This window comes from Lathamus discolor, chromosome 3 (assembly GCF_037157495.1).
Source record: "Lathamus discolor isolate bLatDis1 chromosome 3, bLatDis1.hap1, whole genome shotgun sequence".
NCBI classification, from domain to species: Eukaryota; Metazoa; Chordata; class Aves; order Psittaciformes; family Psittacidae; genus Lathamus; species Lathamus discolor.
In genome coordinates, this window is record NC_088886.1 from 89,443,675 (window position 1) to 89,467,020 (window position 23,346).

Genomic DNA, 23,346 nt, shown 5'->3' on the forward strand with positions numbered 1-23,346 from the left:
TAGATTTTGCATAAGTCTCATATTGCATAACTGATGATTGTGCAGTTATGTTTTAGTGATAGTCTTAGGCTAGTAATGCAATTGCAAAGTATTAAATTTAGCATAAGAAGCTTTTATTAACTATTTTCTGATTTCCTTCCCCAATGCCATTTCAGATCAGGAGAGCTGCTCTGACAATAACGCTGGCTGCACTCATGAGTGTATTCAAGGACCCTTTGGAGCTCAGTGTACCTGTCCTTTTGGATACCAGCTTGCAAATGACTCCAAGACCTGTGGAGATATTAATGAATGTGACCCTCCAGGCTTTTGTAGTCAGCACTGTTACAATGAGAGGGGGTCTTTTAGGTGTTACTGTGATGAAGGATACATTTTAGAAACCAATGGGAAGACTTGTAAAGCAGCAGGTGAGGAACATTGATGTCAACCTAAAAAATTACAACAGTGTCTGGAAAATATCCAGCTTTACCATTTTCATATTGTTCTTTTTTAAAAGACCTGATGCAAACAGCCACTTAAAGTTCAAGACAGATGACCCAGAGTATTAAAACTGTCATCTGAGGGTTTTATTGGAAACTATTGTTTCCTTGAAATTAATACCTTTAAAGTAAAATTTAACCCTGTATTTTTTTTTAACCCTGGAGTTGTTAAAAATAATACTCTGGAAAATAGCAGTGCCAGGCACCTGTAAGCCATAGGTTAAAATTTTGCTCTTTACAAAGTTCAGTGTTTAAATCCCAGCCTTTCACAAAACTTAGTACCTATGCCATACTTGCTCACTTCTGAAGAGTAAACAACACTGCTACAGCCTAGGTGTCTGTTGTTCTGTATCTCTTGCATAGTACACTGACAGTACAGAGGAGCTATATACTCAGTGGAATTTGTCACCACAGGTTTTCTGGTTTAGGGATATACTCAGGTTGTGGAAGGCTCTTGCAATTTACCTGCAAATATATTTGGCCCTTACTAATAGGGAGATTCTCATAGTTTGCTGTCTTTATGTTGCTATTCTTCAGTTGTTTTTCAGCAGTTTACCAGTGTAAACTGCTGCACAGTAATCTATCCACAGCAAGCAGCTGGCTTTCCTGTAATCCGTTTACTCTCTTTCCTGGTCCCCATGCAGTCAAAATGTAGGAAAAAAGAGCTGGCTGGCTAAAAGGGAGCAAGAACCAGGCTGAGTAGAATAACTGGTGGTACAAAGAACTTAGGGGGTTGAATCAGGACTGGGAGCTGAGAGTGGCTTATGGAGGAATGAGTGTTGGATGTCCTTATGGCATCCAACTAGCAAACTGGCTGGACAGTGGGGAAGAGGACCTGAAGTCCAGATATGAGACTCAAAGGGGAGTCTGGTAGAAAGAGTAAAGGATGGAGAAAAGGTGGAGAAAAGCCAAGGTAGATGAGGATGGACAGACTGGATATGATACAATATTGCTTTGGAAGTTGTGAATGCTCCATCCCTGGTGGTGAAGGCCAGGCTGGACAGAGCCTTGGGTGACATGGTTTAGTGTAAGGTGTCCCTGCCCATGGCAGGGGGGTTGGAACTTGATGATTTTAAGGTCCTTTCCAACCCTAACTATTCTATCCTTCTATGATCTTTGCCTAAGAATTGATGTGAATTTGTCCCTTCAATATATGTATCTAGAGAAAATAGCTTTGATGGTATAAAGCCATATCAAATTTTGCAGTGTTTCTTTTTCTTACAGAATTACTGTTGAATTGGTTTATTTAATTTCTTTCTTCCTTTGACAGAGTCTGGAAATCTTCTTTTGCTGGTGGCAAGTCGTAACCAAATTGTTGTGGACAACATCACCTCTCAGTCACACAGTATTTATTCTCTGGTTCGGGATGGGAGGAATATTGTGGCTATTGATTTTGATTCAGTCACAGATCGTATCTTTTGGTCTGATACAACAGAGGATAAAATTTGGAGTGCTTATCAAAATGGGACTGACAGAAAAATAGTAAGTTTTGCCATTATTCTTGTCTCTCTATTGCAGAGGGAAAATGAAGAAACTATCTCCAGTTAAGAAAGGGAAATCCCAGCACAGTAAGAAGAGAGATAACATAGACAAAGTGAAGCAACTTTGTAGCTACTTAGTCAACATTTCATATAGCTTTTTGAAAAATAAAACTGAATGCTTTCAGGAAGCCCTTTTTTAACATCAGGGTATAGCTTGATTTTCCTATTAGTACGTGCTAACTTCTTCAGTAGAGCCATTGAAGTTAGTAGGACTGTTTGGGTGTTTCTCAGCACTTTGGATGTGTACATTGTGACTCATTCTGCATAAGAGATCTAAAAGTGTTGGAGATGTGGATTGTTTGGGTGTTTCTCAGCACTTTGGATGTGTACATTGTGACTCATTCTGCATAAGAGATCTAAAAGTGGTTCCCCATTTTCCATATCTATTGAAATGCAACAGGTAAAAAATTAATATCAACCAGTTTGTTCTCTCTGTCTCTCTCTCATTTTCTGTTTTTAATATTTTGTTAATAAACAGGTGTTTGACAGTGGTGTCACCGTGACTGAAAGTATAGCAGTAGATTGGGTAGGTCGCAATCTTTACTGGACAGACTTTGTCCTGGAAACAATTGAAGTCTCTAAAATGGATGGGAGCCACAGGACGGTGCTGATCAGTGAAAATGTAACAAACCCAAGGGGACTAGTGTTAGATCCCAGAACTGAGTAAGATTCTTTTTTTTATGTTTGTTTTGAAAAGATGCATAATTTATGATGTGACAATATTCAGATTAGAGATATGCCCAGATTTTTTTATAATTGCAAATGACAAGTGCAAGAGAAAACTTACGAAGATTTTTTTAAAATAGTGTTTGCAGAGTTGGTTCAATTTTTAAAGTCTGTGGTGATTTTTCAATGTGTTGCTCTGTTGACTGTAGCAAGATGTCATTTTTCTTGTAAAACAGATTTTCCTACATTTGCTTCCTGGAACTATTAATTTAAAATTCTGACATGTCATTATGAGTTAATGGTATACCACACACTTCTATGTAACATAATGTGGTATGCCTACCTAGCAAAGGAACACGTTCCTTCATAGCCCCAAATCTAAAATAATTATCTGTACTCTATTAAAGTTATCACAAAATCACTTTCCCATTTCAGGCAGCAAATGGCATAGAGTAAGTCAAATATTATGATTTGTGCTGTTCATCTACAAACTTCTACTGTTTTTGAGCTCTTCAGTGCCTTGAAGTCCACTTATTGCCAGCCATGTGGGGCTCTTCAGTTATATCACTGTTAACATAATCAATGCATGCCTGTAAAAATACAAACCCATATTGAATGATTATTTAGGAACTGGAGGATCAGATTATAATCAACTTTGAAAACCCATGATAGCAGTAGGTTCTATATGCTTCTATTACGGAGAAATGGAAACAGCAATAGAAGTATTAAAAGACTTTACAACAGAAATTATAGTAATATCTTAAGTCAACATATTGCTGAAATGAATAATTTCATTATCATTGTGTAGGACTTTTCTTAAAAGGTTGTTTCTATTTTTTTGCTAAGGTGTCTTTGTGTGATGTTTCTCAATAGGCTGCTAGTTTCTTTTTCAGATTGGTAACCACAGGTTACTTTTTTCAGTGCTCATGTAATGTTCTGGACTGACTGGGGCCAAAACCCTCGAATTGAAAAAGCCAGCATGGATGGCAAAATGCGAACAGTGATTATTAACAATAAAATCTACTGGCCCAATGGACTCTCCATTGATTACCCAAATAAGCTTCTTTATTTTGCTGATGCTTATCTTGATTATATTGATTTTTGTGATTACAATGGAAATAACAGACGACAGGTGGTTGCAAGCGATCTGGTAAGACATTAATAAGAGATCATTGTTTTCCCATGTCCTTCCAGGTAGTCCCTAACCTATTTCCACTGTCATTGCACTGTCAGAGCCTTGAATGTATTTTTCTTCAAAAGACTTGGGTGAAGCAGATACGAAGTATTTTAGCTACTTGCTGCAGCTGTGCATATCCTATTCACAGTCTCTCAGGAGATCTTTGACAGAATCTGGAGCTGAGTGTAGACTTGGTGCTTTAGAGTATTCTGTCTTTCTGTCTGCATGCATGAAGTCTAAAGGTGACATCTGACACTGCTATAGGCAAATACAGCACAAAAAAACCTGGAAGAACTTTCCCTGGTCACCTTCTGTGAGTTATGGTTGCTACTATTCTTGGCAGCAGTGAAAGATTGTGTGCTGTCAGGACTTGTTGTGTGCAGGGCACTTCATAGACCACCCCTCTTAAAGGCTGCCTCTCAGTGAACTGCTGCTGGCAGCTTGTAGCATTTTCACTGTACCAGCACAGCAGTTCAGATGTTCAGTTGGTACACGTAAGCTGGTATAAATAACCTCATCTATATTCCCCAAAACTGAACCTTGGAGCTTTTATTTTCAGCTAGAGAGACAATTCTTGTGAAATAGAAGCCAGTGCAATTGTCTTGACTTGTGGTCTTCTGAAATTTAGATAAGCCACCTTCTTTGACCCTCTGGTAAATTATAGGGCAGCTTATCAGAGATACGAGGTCTTGACAGGTCCATAACTCTCAGTAGAGATTTCCTCTTGTGCTTGTGGAAACATAGAATTGGGTCTTTATTTGTTGTGGTACTCTGCCTTATAGTTAGACTGCTTTGTTAATCCCTCATGCTGTACACCTCACAGGGTTTATTTAGCATTTTCATTTCAAAGAAAAAGTATATTTCCCAGATAATTAATGCCTTGTTTTCAGGCAGTAGATGGTATTTCATGTTCTTTTTCTCAAAAATGTCTTTTGAGACACAGTGACGTTTTTCTTATTTTTTAAAATTATGCTTAGCTCTGTTGTTACTTCATTGCAAGCTTTACATATAAGTATCTCCTGAACTAAATCGTTAAACTTTCTTGCCTTTTAGATATTGCAGCATCCACACGCTCTAACTATCTTTGAAGATTTTGTGTACTGGAGTGACCGTTATACTAATAGAGTAATTCGGGCCAATAAATGGCATGGAGGAAACCAGACAGTTATGATTTATAACATTCATCAGCCTTTGGGGCTTGTGGCAGTCCATCCTGTAAAGCAGCCTAATGGTAAGTTCAGCAAAACAACTTTAGTAATGACAAAAATTAAGCCATGCAGCAGTGTCATGCATAAGCTCTTCTGGAATCGGTCTTGTCAGGAAATGGGCTGGGTTAAACCAAGCAAATCATTCATACTATTGACTTGAAACAGAAGGTCATTTCAGCCTGTACAGCCTCATGTTTAGGGAGAGTAACCTAGGTAGCATGTAATTCTAATGGCTAGCCAAAAAGAATAGTAGGGAAGTAGTATGTACCATGTGCTTGTGCTTTGTTTTAAATGTTATTACAAGAAAATTGGAGCATTTTTGGAAAACATTCTAATTGTCAAGATTTGGCTCTGATACCAGACTCAGTTCCTCAAATGTTAATGAAATTATTCTTTTAAACAAGACTACTGTCATTAACCTTCTCTGAAAGCACTTTTGTTTTATTTTACTTAATGAAATAATAATAAATAAACTGCTTAATTTAATTCAGGATTTCTGCTAAATCCTGAATTCAGGTGATCTTTTGGAGATGAAAGACACTAAAAAGCAATTTGTTTTTTTTTTCTTTCTGTTAGGTAGAGTTATCTTCTAAATTGGACTTTTTTGTCATTTCATGGTGTGACTTGTAGAGGGGGAAATATTTTGACATGAATGTTGTGTTTCATTTTCTGCTCTATTTCTTGTGTATGGAGTGTTTCTGATTAATAAATGTAATGATGACTGACTTTTTTCCTTTAAAACTTTCATAGTGGGGAGGGTGAACACTTGTGTCTGAGTAAGCTGCTAGTAATTTTAGGGCTAAGTCTGTTTTGGAACCAAACCTTACATAATCATGTTCACAGCTAAAGCCCCTTAGCATTCTCACTACAAATTGTTCAGTGACAAGAGGGTACCATTAATTTATACATCATAGTTTTGGTTTAAGAGGTTTTATTTTATAACCCAAGGTATAAAAAATTTTCTACCACTGGTGGAGAAAATTGCTTATTTTAATTCATTATATTAAATTAGTACCTTTTATGATTTTTCACTTGGAATTGTTCAGTTGTACTTTATGTGGCCAGACAAAGAAGGAGAAAACAAAGCACTTACAAATTAACAGAACATGCTGATTATTTGAACAGAATATGCTGATTATTTGCAGATTGAAATTCCAGATGCCGTATTAAAACTGTTACTCTTTTTTGTAAACTGTTAGCTCTTACACCAGCTAGAGTTTAGATTTATTATATTGATGAGATGAATAATTTTCTTACAGTTTGAGTTTATGCCATTATTTTATTGTCATCTTGTTAATTTGGTTTCATTCCTTGATAGTTTTTTATGTTAAGAACAATTGTGTCATTTCCTGGAATTTCCAAGTTTCTTAGAATGAGCCCTGCTGCAATTGTTAAGGTCATACTCAAGAGCTGATTTTTATTTTCCTATGAGGATGGGTCATTCTGAAGAATCCTCTTTAGCAGCAATTTTGTGGAAGTGATCTAAATGGTTATATATTTAGTGTATAGTAATAATAGCAGTCAGTAGTGACCCCCTACATAGTGATCCAAGAAATTCTGCATTGAACTCCCATTACCTTTGAACAGGTGACTATTTTATGGTTTTAGTTTTCTCAAAGAAGCTTCAGTAAATAATTTAAGTCCCTCATTTAGAAGGGTTATAATGATAAAGACTGAAAATCCTGGTGTAGTTAAGAAAAGTTTGAAAAGGAGTTTGAAAGGTTTTCTGTCATGCATAAAAAATGGAAGAAAGAAAGAAAAGACTGTAATAATGGTACTGGTTTCACGTGAAGAAATTATATCCTATTACGAGTAGATTGTATTAATTGTGGTTCTTAGAAATAAATTAGTTTTTCAATTTTAAGGAAATAGCTTGGTTTACTGCTGGGTTAGTATTATCAGTAGCAATGAGATTGAATATTACTTCTAGTCGCTCATATTGTTACAACTGCTAATACTTTCATTTTTTCTTTTCAGGCATCAATTCTTGTGCAGCATCCCCCTGTAGCCACCTCTGCTTGCTTTCTTCATCTGGACCACTTTTTTTTTCCTGTGCTTGTCCTTCAGGATGGATGCTTTCTCCTGATAACAGGAATTGCATGAGAGGTAGGGAAGTAATAGTGAGAGATGAAAAGAAAGACCTGACACTATCAAATCCATCCTTCTGTCACGCAAAAAGCATATTTCAGATCTGTGGGATGTTGTCATGAAATCAAAGTTTGGGGTCATTCCAGGCAGTAGGACGGATGGAATGTACTTTGCCTAAAGGTTTGGAGCCAGGTTCTCAAAACAAATCAGTCAGAGATTCAGATGTTCTTCTAGCATGTCAAAGTGCTTTGAAGAAGCTACAGTTTAAAATTTCTGAACACATTGAATGTTTTGATGTTGGAATAAGTCTAGAAGGAGTTTAGTATCAGTTAAAAATAAAAACATACTCTGGCAGAATGTTGTTCTCATGATACATATTCAGCCTAGAAACCTGTTTTTAAGAGTTGCAGTTCTAAGAATGTTGGGATACAGAACAAGAAGGGACTTTCTTGGTCACTCAAGTCTGTTTCCTTTTCGTCCTTGACTACCATATCATGTTGTCTTTCACCAACTGAGCTGCATTTTAAGATTAATTTGGTTTCTTGCCTCTAAAACTCACTGAACTTCATGGTTTTGATATTTGGAAACCTGCTTTTCTGTTCAAATATAATCTTTCCCAAGTTTGTGCCCATTTCTTATGCCCTTTTGGTCCTTCAGGATAAACAGTGTCAGTAGCTCTCCTTCAGCCTGGTACATGTTCTGTTGTGGAAAAATTTAGTACATCAAATGCAGGAGGTTTAGAAACACAGCCTAAAATTGCAGATGCTACAGGTGGTGCAGCTGTAACCGAGCTAGCCTTTGCAGATAAAACTTTGTATCAAAAAGTACTGCTGAACCTTCTTTGAACAGGCCGCAGACCTCAATGATTTGTAAGAATCATTTAGCCAACTGATTAAAAGTCACAAAAATTCTAAGTACTGGTAGGCAGTTTGTGAAAATTGACCTGATTTGTTTTGTCAGATAAAGCATTGATTATTAATTTTTCATCAGTTGTACAGATATGGAGTATGCTTTGGTGCCTCCCTGAAAATGAAGCTTCAAATCACTGAAATTTAAGTAGAAACTGGCTTTGGGATGAGCTAATACAACAAATCTCTGTCAGTCAAAAGATCCTTTCTTTTTAAACTGCCCAAATTTTAAAAGCCATGTGATGCTGCTTTCCTGTTTGGTACTTAGCAGTGTGTTCTTTAAAGATCTATATTGCATTCCCATTTTTTCACACCAGCAGTAAGAGAATTACCATTTATATAATCTGAAATGGAATGAAAATTTGTTTGATGCATTTAAAAAATTAGGGTTCCCTTTAGAAATCTGTACTGGTTTTAGTATGTGAAGGCTTATAGAGATATCATGAAAGAAATGGAACATGGCAGTGACGAAGCACATGCATGTGTAGAGTTGGACCCAGTTCAGTTACTGAATTGAGCTGTTGACAATTCTTATCTTTATTTCCCACATTTTGCAAAGTTCCCTGTGTCTCTTTAGGTACAGTTGTGGCCCTTTTATAAATTGCATAAATGCTGACTATAAATTGTGTAAGAGATACGAAAATATCTTTTCGTGAAGCACAGTTCTTTTATACTGTTTGGGCTAATTTGTTTTCTTTTTAGATGGAATTTATACATTTAAAACAGTATGTAAAAACCAGCTACAGATTTCGGGAATTAAAAAAGTTGCTGACGGTCAGCACAGCAGAAAATATTATAAGACATATGCTGATTCCTTTCACAGTATAAGCTTTTAATTATTGCTAGTGATTGCGAAGGATTAGGCACTTGCCATTTCTTTTCTAATATTTGCTATTATCCTTACCTTTGCTGTCATTGTTTACTTTAAAAGGACAGCACAACCTTTCAGAAAGAAGATTAAACTGAGCTGCATCCATATGACTGCCCAGTGTCTCTACAAAACAATGATGTTGATGGTCTCTGCCTACTTAGTTCGCATATTAAATGCTGCTGACTTTAGGTTGATGGAAAGGCATTGATTCTAGGATTGCACTATTTCTAGCTTTACGTAAGAAGAATGCTGATAAGATTGACTTTGCATGTATTTTACTTTAAGCTGCATTTCATGTTGACATTAAAGATAGTGAACGTACCAAGCGGGCTTGGAAACAAAACAAGTATTTTGTGTATGTTAAAATCTGGTATTAATATGGCAAATTTGCATATTTAATATAACAATATATTTTCTATGAATCATAATTTTCATGTAAACATATATTATTACATTTAAAGATTGCAGAAGTTATATTAATGTCTATCTGTTGAAGCTACACAGATTTTTAGATCTGTATAGCTCAGCAAATTTGCTCTGTTGTCCATTAATGTGAATGAGGAATAATCAGACTGTATAGATTTGCACAGGTGGTAAACTTGAAGCAATCAGAAAAAAATTTGGTGTAGAATATACTTGTTTTAAATGAGATTATCAAATTTGTAAAGTACAAACAGTGTAGCCTAGAGAATTCGCATATTTGTATCTCAGCTGGATTCAGTAGTGTTGTAGTGTGTACAATTAGAAAGGGAATAATGACTCTAGGGTCTTGTATGCATTGGAACAATTTCACATAAATTTAGCTGTTCTTTGCAAATGTTTTATACAAGAGCACTGGCATGCCGCATTCTTTGGTGGGGAGAATGGAAGAAGTCCAAGAATTTGACAGAGCTAGCTGTACGTCTTCAGACAATTATTGGCCCAAATGCGATTTTTCTGCTGAGACAAACAATATCTAACTTTATGTCAAATTTGACAAATAGCTCCAGCTGCAAGAGAGAAGTATGGAGAATAATTTTTGAGAAGTGCAATGATGTGTTGGCTTGTGTTTTTTACTGTCAAAAATTTTACTGCAAAATTTATATTAATGTATTAAGCAGCCAGTGAAGAAAATAATAATAAAAAACCACCCCTCCCCCCCCCCAGATCAAAACAAAAGAAGTCTTTCACCTTCCACAAGACCAGGTTGTTCAAAACCCCATCCAACCTGGCCTTGAACACTTACAATATAATAAAGATCAGCAATTGCTGCTGTGACATTGTACCTTGCTTGTGAGTCCTGCTCAGTAGGCATTAGAACCCATCATCTCAGGCATGTCCTGGAGAGCCTCAGAGCTTTGTCCTGCTGATTCACATTCTCAGAGATTGGTCAGCAATGAATGATCCTGCCTTATTTACATTCTCCTTCTCAGAATTTGCTTGCATGTGCGTTGTGATTGCACAGTGCTGAAACTTTGAATGTTAAAACAGTTACAATAACTGATAACCACACTCCTAGTATGGGCACAGCTTGTAGGTAAGTGTTTTGAAACATCACTGACAATATTCAACCATTCTGAGCATTGTGGAACTTTTGGGTGGGAGAGGGGAAGCATATTGTAATGCCATTTTCTTGATCAGAAATAACTCTGTACTACATTATATGTTTTCACAGTTGAACACCCTTTCCTTATTGCTGTAAGAGATAATATAATTTATGGAATTTCTCTGAACCCTGAGGAAAAGACGAATGATGCAATGGTTCCAATAGCAGGAGTTCAAAATGGTGTTGATGTTGACTTTGATGATTCTGAACAGATGATTTATTGGGTTGAAAATCCAGTAAGTTAGTATTTGTGTTCAAATGTGCACTGAAATAAGACTCCTTATTTTAAATTAAAATTTTTGACTGAAATATATTAGGATTGCAGTTAAGAATTTTGATGTATATAAATGCAAAGAATGAAATGTGGGGTGTTTGGTTTGTTGTTGTTTGATTGGGGATGTTTTTTGTTTTGTTTTCCCTCCTAGGATAAGATAAAGAAGCTTAATCTCTTTTGTAAGCTAGTTTTCACCTTTGTAAGCTGGAATACTTGATTAATGGTATTTCTAGCTCAGCCAGAGATGTGAACAGGAAATATCAGAAAGCCTTGACAGAACCATATTCTCAGCTCCCCTTTGCTATAGTCCACTCTTTCCTCTCTCTTGATTTAGGACTTAATTCTGCAAACACAGCCAGAATAGCTCTCCATGTGAGCAGTACATGGGACACAGTGGCATTAAAGATCAGAATGAAGATACACACATCTAGCCTGAGCTCTCTAATAAAGTAACACAGTAGAGAGGCAACTTTTTCTTTAAATAGAATAAATTGATTGCAAAGTCACCACAATTTAGAGGTAGCATATGTAAGTTTTCTAGATCTGAAAAGTAGTTTGAGCTGAGTTTTAATAGTTGATCCTAATCGTTTGTCAAAATGATTTTAACGCTTGTCCTGAGCTAAGAAACTATGTGTTCCCTAATTTGTTACCTTTCACCCACACAAGATTTATGCAGGGTTTTTTTGCTTTTTTTTTTCCTCCCAACCTATTTCCTTTACATTTTTCAGGTTTGAAGTACAAAAAAAAAAAAAAAAAGAAAAAAAAAAGCACCACTCATTCTAAAGCCTTTTCTGTGGCACTCATACAGGAATTATAATTTATTGTTTCTTTGGAGATTAGAATGGCTAGTTCCCATGAAGTATTAAAATAGACCTATTTAAGCAAACCTTTGTCAAGGGAACTAGATAAATTCTCAGGAATCTGTTTGATCCTCTGTGCAGTCTGAAAAAATGTTTTTGACAAATTTCAGCCAGCAGATACAGCTGACATTTACAACAGGTTGAACAGTTGTGCTGGAGGTCATGGGCTGATATATCTATTAACAGAGCTGGCAAGTGAAATGCCAGTTGCCTCTGCTGGCTGAGTGTGGGTTAGTGTTGTACTTTAGTTAGGTCTTGAGCTTCAGCCTGACAGATGCATGACTGTGGGCAGTCCCCAGTTCTGTACCCCAGACCTGCAGGACTCAGGCTGCTGTTGCTCACAGCTGACACACCTGTGTCAGTCATGGCTCACTCTCTGGAAAAAAAGTCTTTCTCTAGTTTTTAACTGCTAACTACTTTCCAACTACTGCCTACTTTCTTAACTGTAGCGCTTGTACATTACCACAAGGCCTCTTCCTTAATACCCTTTTTTGTCTCCATCCATTGCAAGTTTGGGATTTCCTGGGGTTTGCCTGCACTTGACAATACTGGCAGAGAAAGTACAGCTGAAACTATGCAACAATTCAAGCAGTAGGTAATGCTCAGGTGAACATCCATCAACTTCTTCATCCTGTCTGAAGCAAACTCGGGAAACAAAGATAAACACGAGAGTGCCCTGTTCTACTTGAAAACCATTTCTGGAGTATTTTTATCTTCAGCTGCGATGTTGCATAGGTTATCAATTGTAAATGCCAATAATAGGTAGGAGAATTTCTCGCTGTCTTTACAGTGCCTATCATACTAGACACTGTTGTAAATATTCAATATCCATCAGGCTCTCAAAGTAGGATTTTTATAGTACCAAAAGTTATTCTACTTTCCTACTTTTTTTAATAGGCCTAAGGATTCAAGGACAGGTTAATTTGTAAATAGCACTACATTGTTAGGATTCAGCAAGCAGCAAGCTACTAATGTCTAGAACTTCTACCTATTTAAGCCAGCTATTAATTTGGCCTGGAGTTCTTGCTCAGATTTTTACTATCTGATATGTTGGTTCCTTTCTGAAGCACCATTTTCAATTCTATACTGATATATTCAGACAGTATACTGATATCATGGTAACAAAGCAGTTAGGAATATGCATGGACTAAATTATCACTGGGTGCTTTTCCTAATGCTGATTCTAACTTGTTTCTGCACTGAGATGGCAACTGCAATTTGTTCTCCATTTTTTTACTGCCTGGGACTGGTCTACCTCTGCCTCCACCTCTTCCCTTCTCGGACTGGGCAAGTGTTAGCTGCACAGCTTCTCGTCTTCAAGTGATGCAAAGTTCAGGCTGTAATGGTGTGCTGTATGTTCTGTCAATTTGAGATGTCAATGCCCCTCTGTCTTTCCAGCAAAGTGCCAGAGCAGAGCAGACTTACTGCACGTGTTGCCTCAGTAAAGAACTGGGGTGGTGAGTCCCAGTGCTACCTTGTCAGATTTGCAGCAGTTACCCTGCAAGAGCCAGATCTTCCCCGGTCATGGTCAGCATGTCTGCATGCTTGTTTATATCGTGCTTTAGCATCACACACTGTAGCTAATACCATAGAATTTGCAAGTCATAAACTTATGTAGTTGGAATAGAGCAGTGTTTTCTGCTCTTGACATTTTTTCACTTTTGTTATCCTTTTTTCCAAGGGTGAAATACACAGAGTGAGGTCAGATGGATCCAACAGAACAGTTTTTGCTCCAGCAGCTGTTATTGGTGCTCCCATTGGTCTGGCATTGGACTGGATATCTGCAAACCTGTATTACAGTAACCCAGCGACTCAGTCACTTGAGGTAATTATTTAAGAAGGGCAATTGGAAAGTAAGAGCTTAGAATTTTCACTGCTAAGTGTACAGGTTGAAATCAGTAATTTTGCTTTGTTTTGTGAAAAACTGAAATTAGATTAATTTTAAAATGCAAACTGTAGAAAAATACTTTACAAACTTGAAGAGAGAAACCTAAATTTGAGCATAGTCAAAAAGATTGAAAGCAGTGTATTCTGGGAACTTAATTTGTGCTTAGATATCCCTCCTTCCCCCCAGCCATTCAATCATTAGGCTTCTGGTATTTGGCACTAAACCTTTCTTATCACTAGAGTTATTATTACTGTTCTTCCTTCAAATCAATAATCCCAATGCAGTCCATCTGATAGTAAAGAATTTTGCCATCAAATGCAGTAAGAGGCAAGATCCACTCCCAGATGTTTTGATATGGTATTATTTAGCTTTCTGGAGACTAGGAGTGTGATGGTATGTGAAGGATAAAATTGCCATTTAGTGTAGGGAAATAGAGCATAAGCAATATATAATACAGTCATGACTGTGAATAAGCCCAGTCATTAATCTCCTTGTCCGAAAACACGAATACATACTATTAGATTACAAGGCAGCTAATTTAAACAAATAAAATTGAATATTTTCTAAATTGGCATTTTATCAACCCTTTCAGCCTGTAATATGTTCAAGGTATTATGGAACTTGAAAGATTAAGTATTTGTATACCCAGAATGCTTACTTGTTAATACAGGTTGTGGGCTGCAAGTAGCTCTTTCAAGAGATGCATGTTAGAGAAGGAGGATGGTTGGAGTACAGAGCATCTTTTTGTCATAGTATTTGAGAGAGCATTCTGCAATTTCAACTCCCTGTGGATTTAGGCTTTCTTCCTTTAATTTGAAAATGTATCATAAGTTCTATATTACATGCTCTGATGAGTTCAGTGTTTGCATAGGTCCTGAAGCTGCATGGAGAAGTAATGTACAGGAAAACACTGATTACCAATGATGGCACCTCTCTGGGATCTGGCACGCCGATCGGTTTGACAGTTGATCCAGCAAGAGGGTAAATTTCCAAAATTGATGTTGGTTTTGCATGAGAATATTCTCCTCATTTTTCTTAATTTTTAGGGTCTTCAGCTTCCATCCTAAATTTTATAGAACCACAGAATGATTTGGATTAGAAGGGACCTTAAAGATCATCCAGTTCCAACACCCCTGCCATAGGCAGGGACACATTCCTCTAGACCAGGTTGCTCGAGGCTGCATTGTTGGACATTTCTAGGAATGGGGCATCCACAGTTTTTCTGGGCAGCCTGTTCCAGTGCCTCACCACCCTCATATAGAAGGATTTCTGATTTTATTTGGTTGTTTTTTTGGTTTGTTTGCTTGTTTCTATCATATTTATGCAGAATTTATTTATTGTTTTTAAGCTCTAGAAAATACTTTCATGGCTTCATGAATTGTTGCATAGATGTTAATTCTCCTTCATTTACCATATACTTATATGGCAATTTCGTTACTCAAAAATATCTCAGAATATTATGACTGAAAAAAAAATCTGAAAAATGGGAACCCAGAGTAAAGAGAACTCTGAAGTGTGTCTTTATAGTATCTTGTTATGTCTATCTTGATGCCTTTCTATAGCAGAAAGACACACTATGTGGGAAGAATATCACATGTTAAAGAGCAGAATATTAAATATGATTATACCACATTCTCCAAGTTGCAGCAGAATTGGCTGCAATTTGTTTATTTTTCCAACAGAGTACTTAAAATTGCAATATGATGCTTTTTTCCTCTCAAAAAAATCATAGTGTTCCATAGGACCATATTAGTAGATAGTTCTGCTGGTGACTTGGCAGGCTTTCAGGTGAATTGAAGCCTGAAGTTTTGTCTCTGGTTGGGAGTCTGGCTGCCATATGCCCTAGGTGTTCTTCAACAGCTGAGGCCAGAGCAACACACGTATTCCCCAGAGCCACATAGTGGAATTTTGTTTCATATAGATTTTTCCAAACTTGTAGTTTTATTTACAAATTGGGACTTAAGTCACTACTGAAACCTCTCAGCTATCTGGGAAACAGAATTATTAATCTCCTGTTTTCTTGTTATAGTCCTAGTGCTATACTTCAGTTTACTTGATGGTACTGTGGGATGATACTGGGAGAGGTTGTGGATTTCTAAAAATGATTGAACAGGCATTGTTCTCTTTTTCAAGACATTTATTTTTTATTTCTTTCTTTTTTTAAATGAAGTCTCTTTTTCACCGTGGCCTGATTCAAAGTGATGTCTGTTCAGATGTGCTTGAGTACTTGGCAGATGAAGGAAATGGATTTAAGCATATGCTGAAGTGGTCCATTGATCTCTTACCAGCTTTGTTAGCAGATGTGATAATGTGTGTTACAGGAAGCTGTACTGGACAGACCAGGGAACTGACAGTGGAGTTCCAGCAAAGATTGCCAGTGCAAACATGGATGGATCAGGCATACAAACCCTCTTCACTGGCAACCTTGACCACGTAGAGTTCATTACCATTGATATTAAGGAACAAAAGTTGTACTGGGCTGTTACAAGCACAGGAATGGTAGGAGATATTTTGTAAATAGTTGCTTTTTTATCTGTTCATCTATCTCTGTTATTCTGGTTCCCATACATAATTCAGTTACTTTAGTTTATCATCTAACTGGGAGTTCCAGGACTGAGCAAAATCTGAATAACTGTTGTTACTAATTACCATTTAAAATGTATGATGAATTTGAATGAAAAAACGGAAATTGTTGGCATCTTGCTGACACTTTCCTTCCAACCTTGTGCATGAAAATCTCATGCATGAAAAGATTTTAGTAGCATATATTGCATTTCGATTTTGTATTGTTACATTGAACTTTTATTGTAAAAAATGTAATGTTAAGCTTTAAACTGATTTCTTAGATTGAGAAAGGCAATGTGGATGGTACAAATCGTGTGACTCTGGTGGTTCATCTTTCTCATCCATGGGGAATTGCTGTGTATGATACCTTTCTGTACTATACTGATCGAGATTATGAAGTTATTGAACGAGTTGACAAGTCCACTGGAGCAAACAAAGTAGTACTGAGAGATAATGTCCCAAGACTGAAGTGCCTGCGTGTGTATTACAGAGACAGTGAGTATTTGATAAAGGGATATTTCAGGATATCCAACTTGTGAAAACTAAGAACCTTGCTTAGAGACAGAATGCGTGCTCTTTCAAAAGAAATTGTTTGATTGGGCTTTCAGAAAAAGTGTTAGAAGCATTCTAACTGGTTTTGGTAAAGAGATATTCCACCATCCAGTTAAGGCATCTATTGAGCCATGTAAATTTACTAAAATATTATCAATGCAATATTGACTGAGTAACAAATTTTGTTACTTTGGCTTAAAATTTATGTATCCATCTTATTTGCTTCTTGGCCCAGTTTATCTTAGATGTCAAGAAACCAGCAAACACTTATGTGCTAAAATGTACAGTGATTAAGTTATTTAATTTTGCCAGGTGGTTGTTAATACTATGCAAAGATATGGATTTGGCTGTATATCCGTGAGAGTTGGTGATGATTAAGTTCAGATTTTTATGTCTTGCCATGTGTGTCTTTCACAGATTCTGCTGGTTCCTCAAATGGCTGCAGTAATAATATTGGAGTTTGCCAGCAGCTTTGCCTACCTGTACCTGGTGGATTATTCTCCTGTGCCTGTGCTACTGGCTTTCAGCTAAATCCTGATAACAGAACCTGTTCCCCATACAGTTCATTTGTAGTTGTTTCTATGCTTTCTGCTATTAAAGGATTTAGTTTAGAGACATCTGATCACTCTGAAGCCATGGTACCACTGGCAGGAAGAGGTATGTGAATATTATAGTATGAAAAAAAATTATGATTCCTGCACTTTGGCATTTCTTGCTGGCATAGCACATGTTTTAAATAAGTTAGTTTATATCAAAGGTAATTAGTTATTGTTTTTCAAATTATTTCAGGACGAAATGCACTTCATGTGGACGTTCACATGCCTTCTGGTTTCATTTACTGGTGTGACTTCAGTAGCACAATTTCTTCTCAGAATGCAATACGTAAAATTAAACCTGATGGTTCTTATTTTAGAAATGTTGTTACAAATGGAATAGGACGAAATGGGATCCGTGGCATTGCAATCGACTGGGTAGCAGGTAAGAATAGATGAATTTAGCAGCATGCTATTCTTCACAGACTGTGAAATTTTTAGACTTGGATAAACAGATCCTAAAGGAACTATTTTGAATGGGAGTCCTATGATTCTAACTCATGTGTCTACAGACTGATTTTAAAACAAGAGAAAGTAATGAATGGCTCTTATAGATAGATATGTATAAAAATGAAAGTTTATCAGAGCAGATGTATAGAAACTTTTCTCTCGTGATGAGTTCGTGTTTGTTTTAGGTCACTCTTCTTGTGTGTGAGATCCTAAGTAGCTGTTGTCCAGTTGTCGTAGTTTAAACCAGTTTACCTCTATACTTTACTACCACAGTGAAAAACATGTCCCAGAGAAGAATGCACAAAAGTTGTCTGATGGCATTGTTAATAAGAAATGAGGGCTGTTCATGTACCCTCAGATGTAGATGCTGTGTACAAATCCTATAAATTGTAATGAAAAGTAAAGAAAGCAGAAGCAATACTTTGTCTTTGAACTTTGATTTCCCCACTTGCACTTCATGTTCCAATTTAAACATGTTAGAGATTAATTCAAATATTAACTCTTCAGAAAGTGTTTATCAACTCTGAGTAGCTGACCATTGCCACTGATACCTTTAATTTATACTCTGCATATTACATACATGTTTGCAAAAATTTTCTGTTGATTGATAGCCTTATTGCAATGAGGTTTAGGATAATCTTCTGCTAAAAGGTAAAGGGATAAAAGTATGGAATGGCAAGCCAAAGGCTTAGATTAAAAGAACCCAACAAGTATACCTAAAGAACAATTGTAGTTAATGCACTTTTAATCTTACACCACTAATTTTCCCCATGGCAATCAGTGAGGTTTTAGAAATTGACTGTTACAACACCCATCAGTTTGGGTGTCTTCTTTCTAATTCCTCAAAGGGTAGGTAACTATCTTGTGCTTCCAGCTACTACAGTGTTCATGGATATTCATTTTATGGTTTTGATTTTTTATCAGCTAATGTTTCTCAGGTATCAATGCTAGGTATTAACTTTCTGTTTTGGTTTTTGTTTTTGTTTTCTTTAAATACAGGAAATCTTTATTTTACAAATGCATTCCTGACAGAGACTTTTATAGAAGTTTTGCGTTTAAACACAACTTATCGCCGTGTTCTGCTTAAAACTACTATAGATATGCCAAGGCACATAGTAGTTGACCCAAAAACCAGATATCTGTTCTGGGCAGATTATGGGCAAAATCCAAAGATTGAACGTGCATTTCTTGACTGCACCAACAGAACAGTTCTTGTGTCTGAGGGCATTGTCACACCTCGTGGGTTGGCCATAGATCACAGCAATGGCTACATTTACTGGGTGGATGATTCCTTAGACATGATAGCAAGAATTCAGCCTGATGGTGGTGATGTTGAAATTGTGCGTTATGGCAGTCGCTATCCAACTCCATATGGTATCACTATCTTTGGAAATTCTATGATCTGGGTGGATCGAAACCTGAAAAAAGTCTTCCAAGCCAGCAAGGAGCCAGGCAATTCTGATCAGCCAACAGTAATACGAGACAACATTAATTGGTTAAGGGATGTTACCATTTACAACAGTCACTTCCAGTCACGTGAACCCCTTGATGTCAACAACAATCCTTGTTTGGACAACAACGGAGGCTGTTCTCATCTGTGTTTTGCCCTGCCTGACATACAGACACCCAAATGTGGTTGTGCCTTTGGAACACTAGGCAGTGATGGCAAGAGATGTTCCATTTCAACTGATGATTACCTGATTTTTACTCTTGAGAATGCCCTCAGAAGTATCCACCTAGATCCTGAAAATCACAGTCCTCCCTTCCGCACGGTCAATGTGTTAAGAACTGCAGTGGCCCTGGATTTTGACAGCACAAACAACCGTATATATTTTACTCAAAGTTATCCTTCAGGGACAGGAAGAATCAGTTATGTTAGTATTTACTCAGGAATTAGCCCTCCAACAGTGGTTGCATCTGGTAAGTGCAGTGAAATGTGACACAGAGTCATTTGATGTTGAAGAAAAATGGGCTGCAGCACCTAGCACTAGCCCAGATGGTATTTTGATATTAATGGCCAAGGTAGACTAGTTAAGGTATCTGGTGAAATATTCCTTTTGACTTCTTATATGTATAATTATATATAATAAATTATAATTATATATAGTAAATTAATATTTTGGAGTGAGGGATGATTCCTGCTACTTGGAGAACAGCAATCAAAACTGAGGACTTTGTGTAGAAAAGGTCTTCATAATCCTACTGCATACACAAGTGTTAGTTCTTCAGATTTTTAAATGGCCACATTTATATTCATACCAATGGCATTTCAGAGAGATCTTTGATGTTGTCACATTATAAGTCAGAGTGTTGTGATATCTTTGGAAACTGTACTGAACTTGTGTGTGTTTGGCTGCATGTGTTGAAGACCTGGGGACTCCAGATGGCATAGCCTTTGACTGGATCAACAGCAGAGTTTACTACAGTGACTACCTCAATCAGACTATCAGCTCGATGGCTGTGGATGGATCAAACCGCACAGTGGTTGCTCGGGTTCCACGACCAAGAGCCATCGTATTAGATCCCTGCAGAGGGTATGTGTGGCACTTTGTATACTTTGACTGCAGGTGAAACTACTAATTAGACTTTGACAAAGACTGACAGATACTTCCTGTTCTGAGCCCTAAATTCTAGCTGTGCATAGCTGTCCTAGACCTAACTCTTAGGTTTCAGTTTTCTAAGCTGATCTCAGCCTCAGAGATATGGAGTTTTATTCTGAGATTTTTAGAATATTGATGAATGTTTAGTGCATGAGGCTCCACTTAGTGAAGGTGGGAGCCAGGTGCTGTGGGTAAATGAGAATGATGTTCAAAGCAGGTATTTGTCAGGCAACTAACCATCCTCCATTTGCTGTGTAAGCCAAAATCTTGAAGATTTCTTCAAGAATATCATAGAGATCTCTCTATATAGAGTCTTTCCCATTTTCTGTTGTATTTTCTGAGTGCCTCAGAAGAATTCTGGTTTCAGTATCAAAACATACCCTGAGAGGCTGGAGGTATTACTGTATTTCTAGTTTCATTGCTAATTATGCTGTATTTCAAATTAAGAAAGATGAGAGAGATATTAATTGACTTTCTTGGATTCTCATAGGAGTGTGAAAATGTTTTTCTGAGGGTCACTCCAGTGGACCCCAATGATCCCTGCTAGAAGATTCCCTTATCAATGTGTGGGCCAAAATGGAGGAATTAGTTATTTTCCACTAGTTTTGCACTGCACACTTCAATGAGGGACAGCAGGATGGAAATATCCTGGAGCAGATAAAAGCTTTGTGAGCTTTGTTTGCTGAAAATATAACCTTGTAATCAATTTTTGACAGGTATATGTACTGGACTGACTGGAGTTCAAATGCAAAGATTGAAAGAGCTACACTTGGAGGAAACTTCAGAACACCTATTGTGAGCACCAATTTGGTATGGCCGAATGGGCTTACCCTGGACTATGAAGAACAGCAGTTATACTGGGCTGATGCAAATCTGTATGTATTGTAACACACTTGTTGGTTTACATTTGGTTAATTTTTTAATAGATCTATAATTTATTTTTCCTCACTTTTAAAACTGTTTTTTCAGTATTTCGATTTAATTCAGTACTTTGTATTACAGAACATTAAGTGTATTACTCAATCGTCATGCAATGTCAAGTCTTGATGTGGAACTACTGTGAAGTTTTGTTGTGCCACAGTCTAGACTTAGTCTACTGCTTTATGGCACTTGTACCCACTGGCAGTTTGTTGGTTTTATGTGCAACTCGGGACTTTTATAACCATCTTTGCTAACAAGTAAAATCTCAGTGCACATTTTACATCATTCATTGCTCATGGTTAATTCCTTCTGGTTCCTTCAGCATAGCAGTCTTTTTGCCTGCTGCTCCTTTTCTGTGACAGGAAAGTGATGTCTGTAATTTAATAACTATTGTGATCAGTTCTTCTGTTGGATCTTCTGGGAGGAAGGCATTCTTCTTTGGATTCATCTGTGTGCAGGAGGGCAAGGTACCTTTAATGGGACCCTCTATTTTAAAGGGAATGTAGGATGTCTAATGAGATGTCCTCTTTTCTCTTTCAAATTCTAGTTAATGGAGGTAGGTGAGCATCTGCTTAAACAGAATGAAGTCTTCTTTATTCTGACTTTCATGGGGAGGGCCTTTACCTCTTTAGAGGGACAAATTCCAGCATAGGATAAAATATGAAGACCAGACACTCAAAAATTATGTGCTCCTTAGCTCTGAATGCACCAGGAGACCACAAGGGTGAACTGTATATTCTCCTCCATTTTTACTTTTGCTTACTCTCCTCTTGTTTACTAGTCTCCCAAAGGTGCTATCCTCTTTCTCTAAAATACTGTTTTATTCTTTTGTTCTAGACTCTCCTGTTGCCTTGTAAGTATTGTGGGACAGTTGGGCACACATACAAGTCTGGACATACATCTCAAGTAGCTAGTTATACACTGTTCCTTTCCCATATCTTCACAGTTGCTGCATGCAAAATGTTAAGAATCTCTCAACAGATGATAGCTTGTTGACACTTGAGAACTATGTACAGGGCTCTCCCTAAAAAGTGCTCTGTGCCATGAAAGGAGGGAATTACCTGAGCCTGTATTGCAGGAGTGTTGGGATGGAGCTTCTTTTCTTCTGTAGGAGTGCAATTTCGTAGAAAACTGCCTTCCTGCACTTTTCCCACAACTGTTCTTACACATTAAAGCTTTCACTTTATACAGTGTCCACTTATTATTATTTTCCTGCAGTAATTACCGAATTGTTTTTTCTTCTCCTTAGATTAAACACATCCTTTTCCTTCCTACTAGTGAAAGGAGAGGAGCTGTTCATATTTTTGAGAAATTTCCTATCTGCTCATTTTCTCTCACTGGCCGTTTCCTTTCTTACTGAACTCACACTGGTAGTCTAGTGAATGCTTTAAATAGAATTGGTAAGAATTACTTTTTGTCTCTAGCGGAGACTTAAGCATATAGTTGCTTTGAGATTAGATAAATTATATTCAGGTGCTAATGCAAAGTTGTTGGAGCATTTCTGTGAGCACTGTTTTGGTGACTTGAACTGAAGGATGGAGATTCTGCCTGGAGTCTCCAGTAACAACATTTGGAACTTTCAATTTCACAGGCAAGAGGTATTGGCCACACAGTGATGAACAGGGAGAGAATCTGCTGGCAGGAAGAAAATGACCGGTTATGGTATCTTTAGTCCCATTGCTTCCTTATCCTCTGAGGAGCCATACTGGGATTCTTATTAGCTCATTTTCAGAAGCTTATGTGTGAAAGATGTCACAGCCTCTTAGAGAATTGTTCTGTTCCACTGACATTGCAAAAACACCACTCCACTTCTTAGGCATTATACCTTTATACGTAAGCATACCGTACTACCTCTATCTGCTCTTCAGAGATGGGTATGAAGAGCAGTGCAGTTGAATGATGCCATACTTGATGAAGCAGAGACAACCCAAAGTGTGTTCGTTCTGTTAATAAGCATTTGGCAGTCCTCCTGTGTGAACGTTACAGTGTGACTGAACAGTAGGATGCTTGGAGCTGCAGGCACGGAACAGCCTTTATCCATGCTCATTCTTGTCCTATCTTCAACTTGCTGACACTGTATCATCTTGATTTCAGCATTTAGTGAATATCTTGATGTTTTTCTG

General features: G+C 37.3%; 1 protein-coding gene across 2 annotated transcripts in view; it reads left to right on the top strand.

The window, feature by feature from the left end:
• LRP2 (LDL receptor related protein 2) overlaps positions 1–23,346 on the top strand; it is a 122,468-nt gene that overhangs the window by 53,651 nt on the left and 45,471 nt on the right. For both annotated transcript variants that reach the window (XM_065670450.1, XM_065670451.1), the window contains exons 26-41: positions 156–404; positions 1,747–1,958; positions 2,496–2,680; positions 3,605–3,833; positions 4,914–5,091; positions 7,046–7,174; positions 10,590–10,756; positions 13,336–13,479; positions 14,414–14,523; positions 15,864–16,041; positions 16,389–16,602; positions 17,077–17,316; positions 17,449–17,637; positions 18,702–19,622; positions 20,071–20,236; positions 21,019–21,177. In XM_065670450.1, coding sequence (XP_065526522.1) covers positions 156–404; positions 1,747–1,958; positions 2,496–2,680; positions 3,605–3,833; positions 4,914–5,091; positions 7,046–7,174; positions 10,590–10,756; positions 13,336–13,479; positions 14,414–14,523; positions 15,864–16,041; positions 16,389–16,602; positions 17,077–17,316; positions 17,449–17,637; positions 18,702–19,622; positions 20,071–20,236; positions 21,019–21,177 — 3,670 coding nt within the window. The remainder of the gene's footprint in view (positions 1–155; positions 405–1,746; positions 1,959–2,495; positions 2,681–3,604; positions 3,834–4,913; positions 5,092–7,045; positions 7,175–10,589; positions 10,757–13,335; positions 13,480–14,413; positions 14,524–15,863; positions 16,042–16,388; positions 16,603–17,076; positions 17,317–17,448; positions 17,638–18,701; positions 19,623–20,070; positions 20,237–21,018; positions 21,178–23,346) is intronic.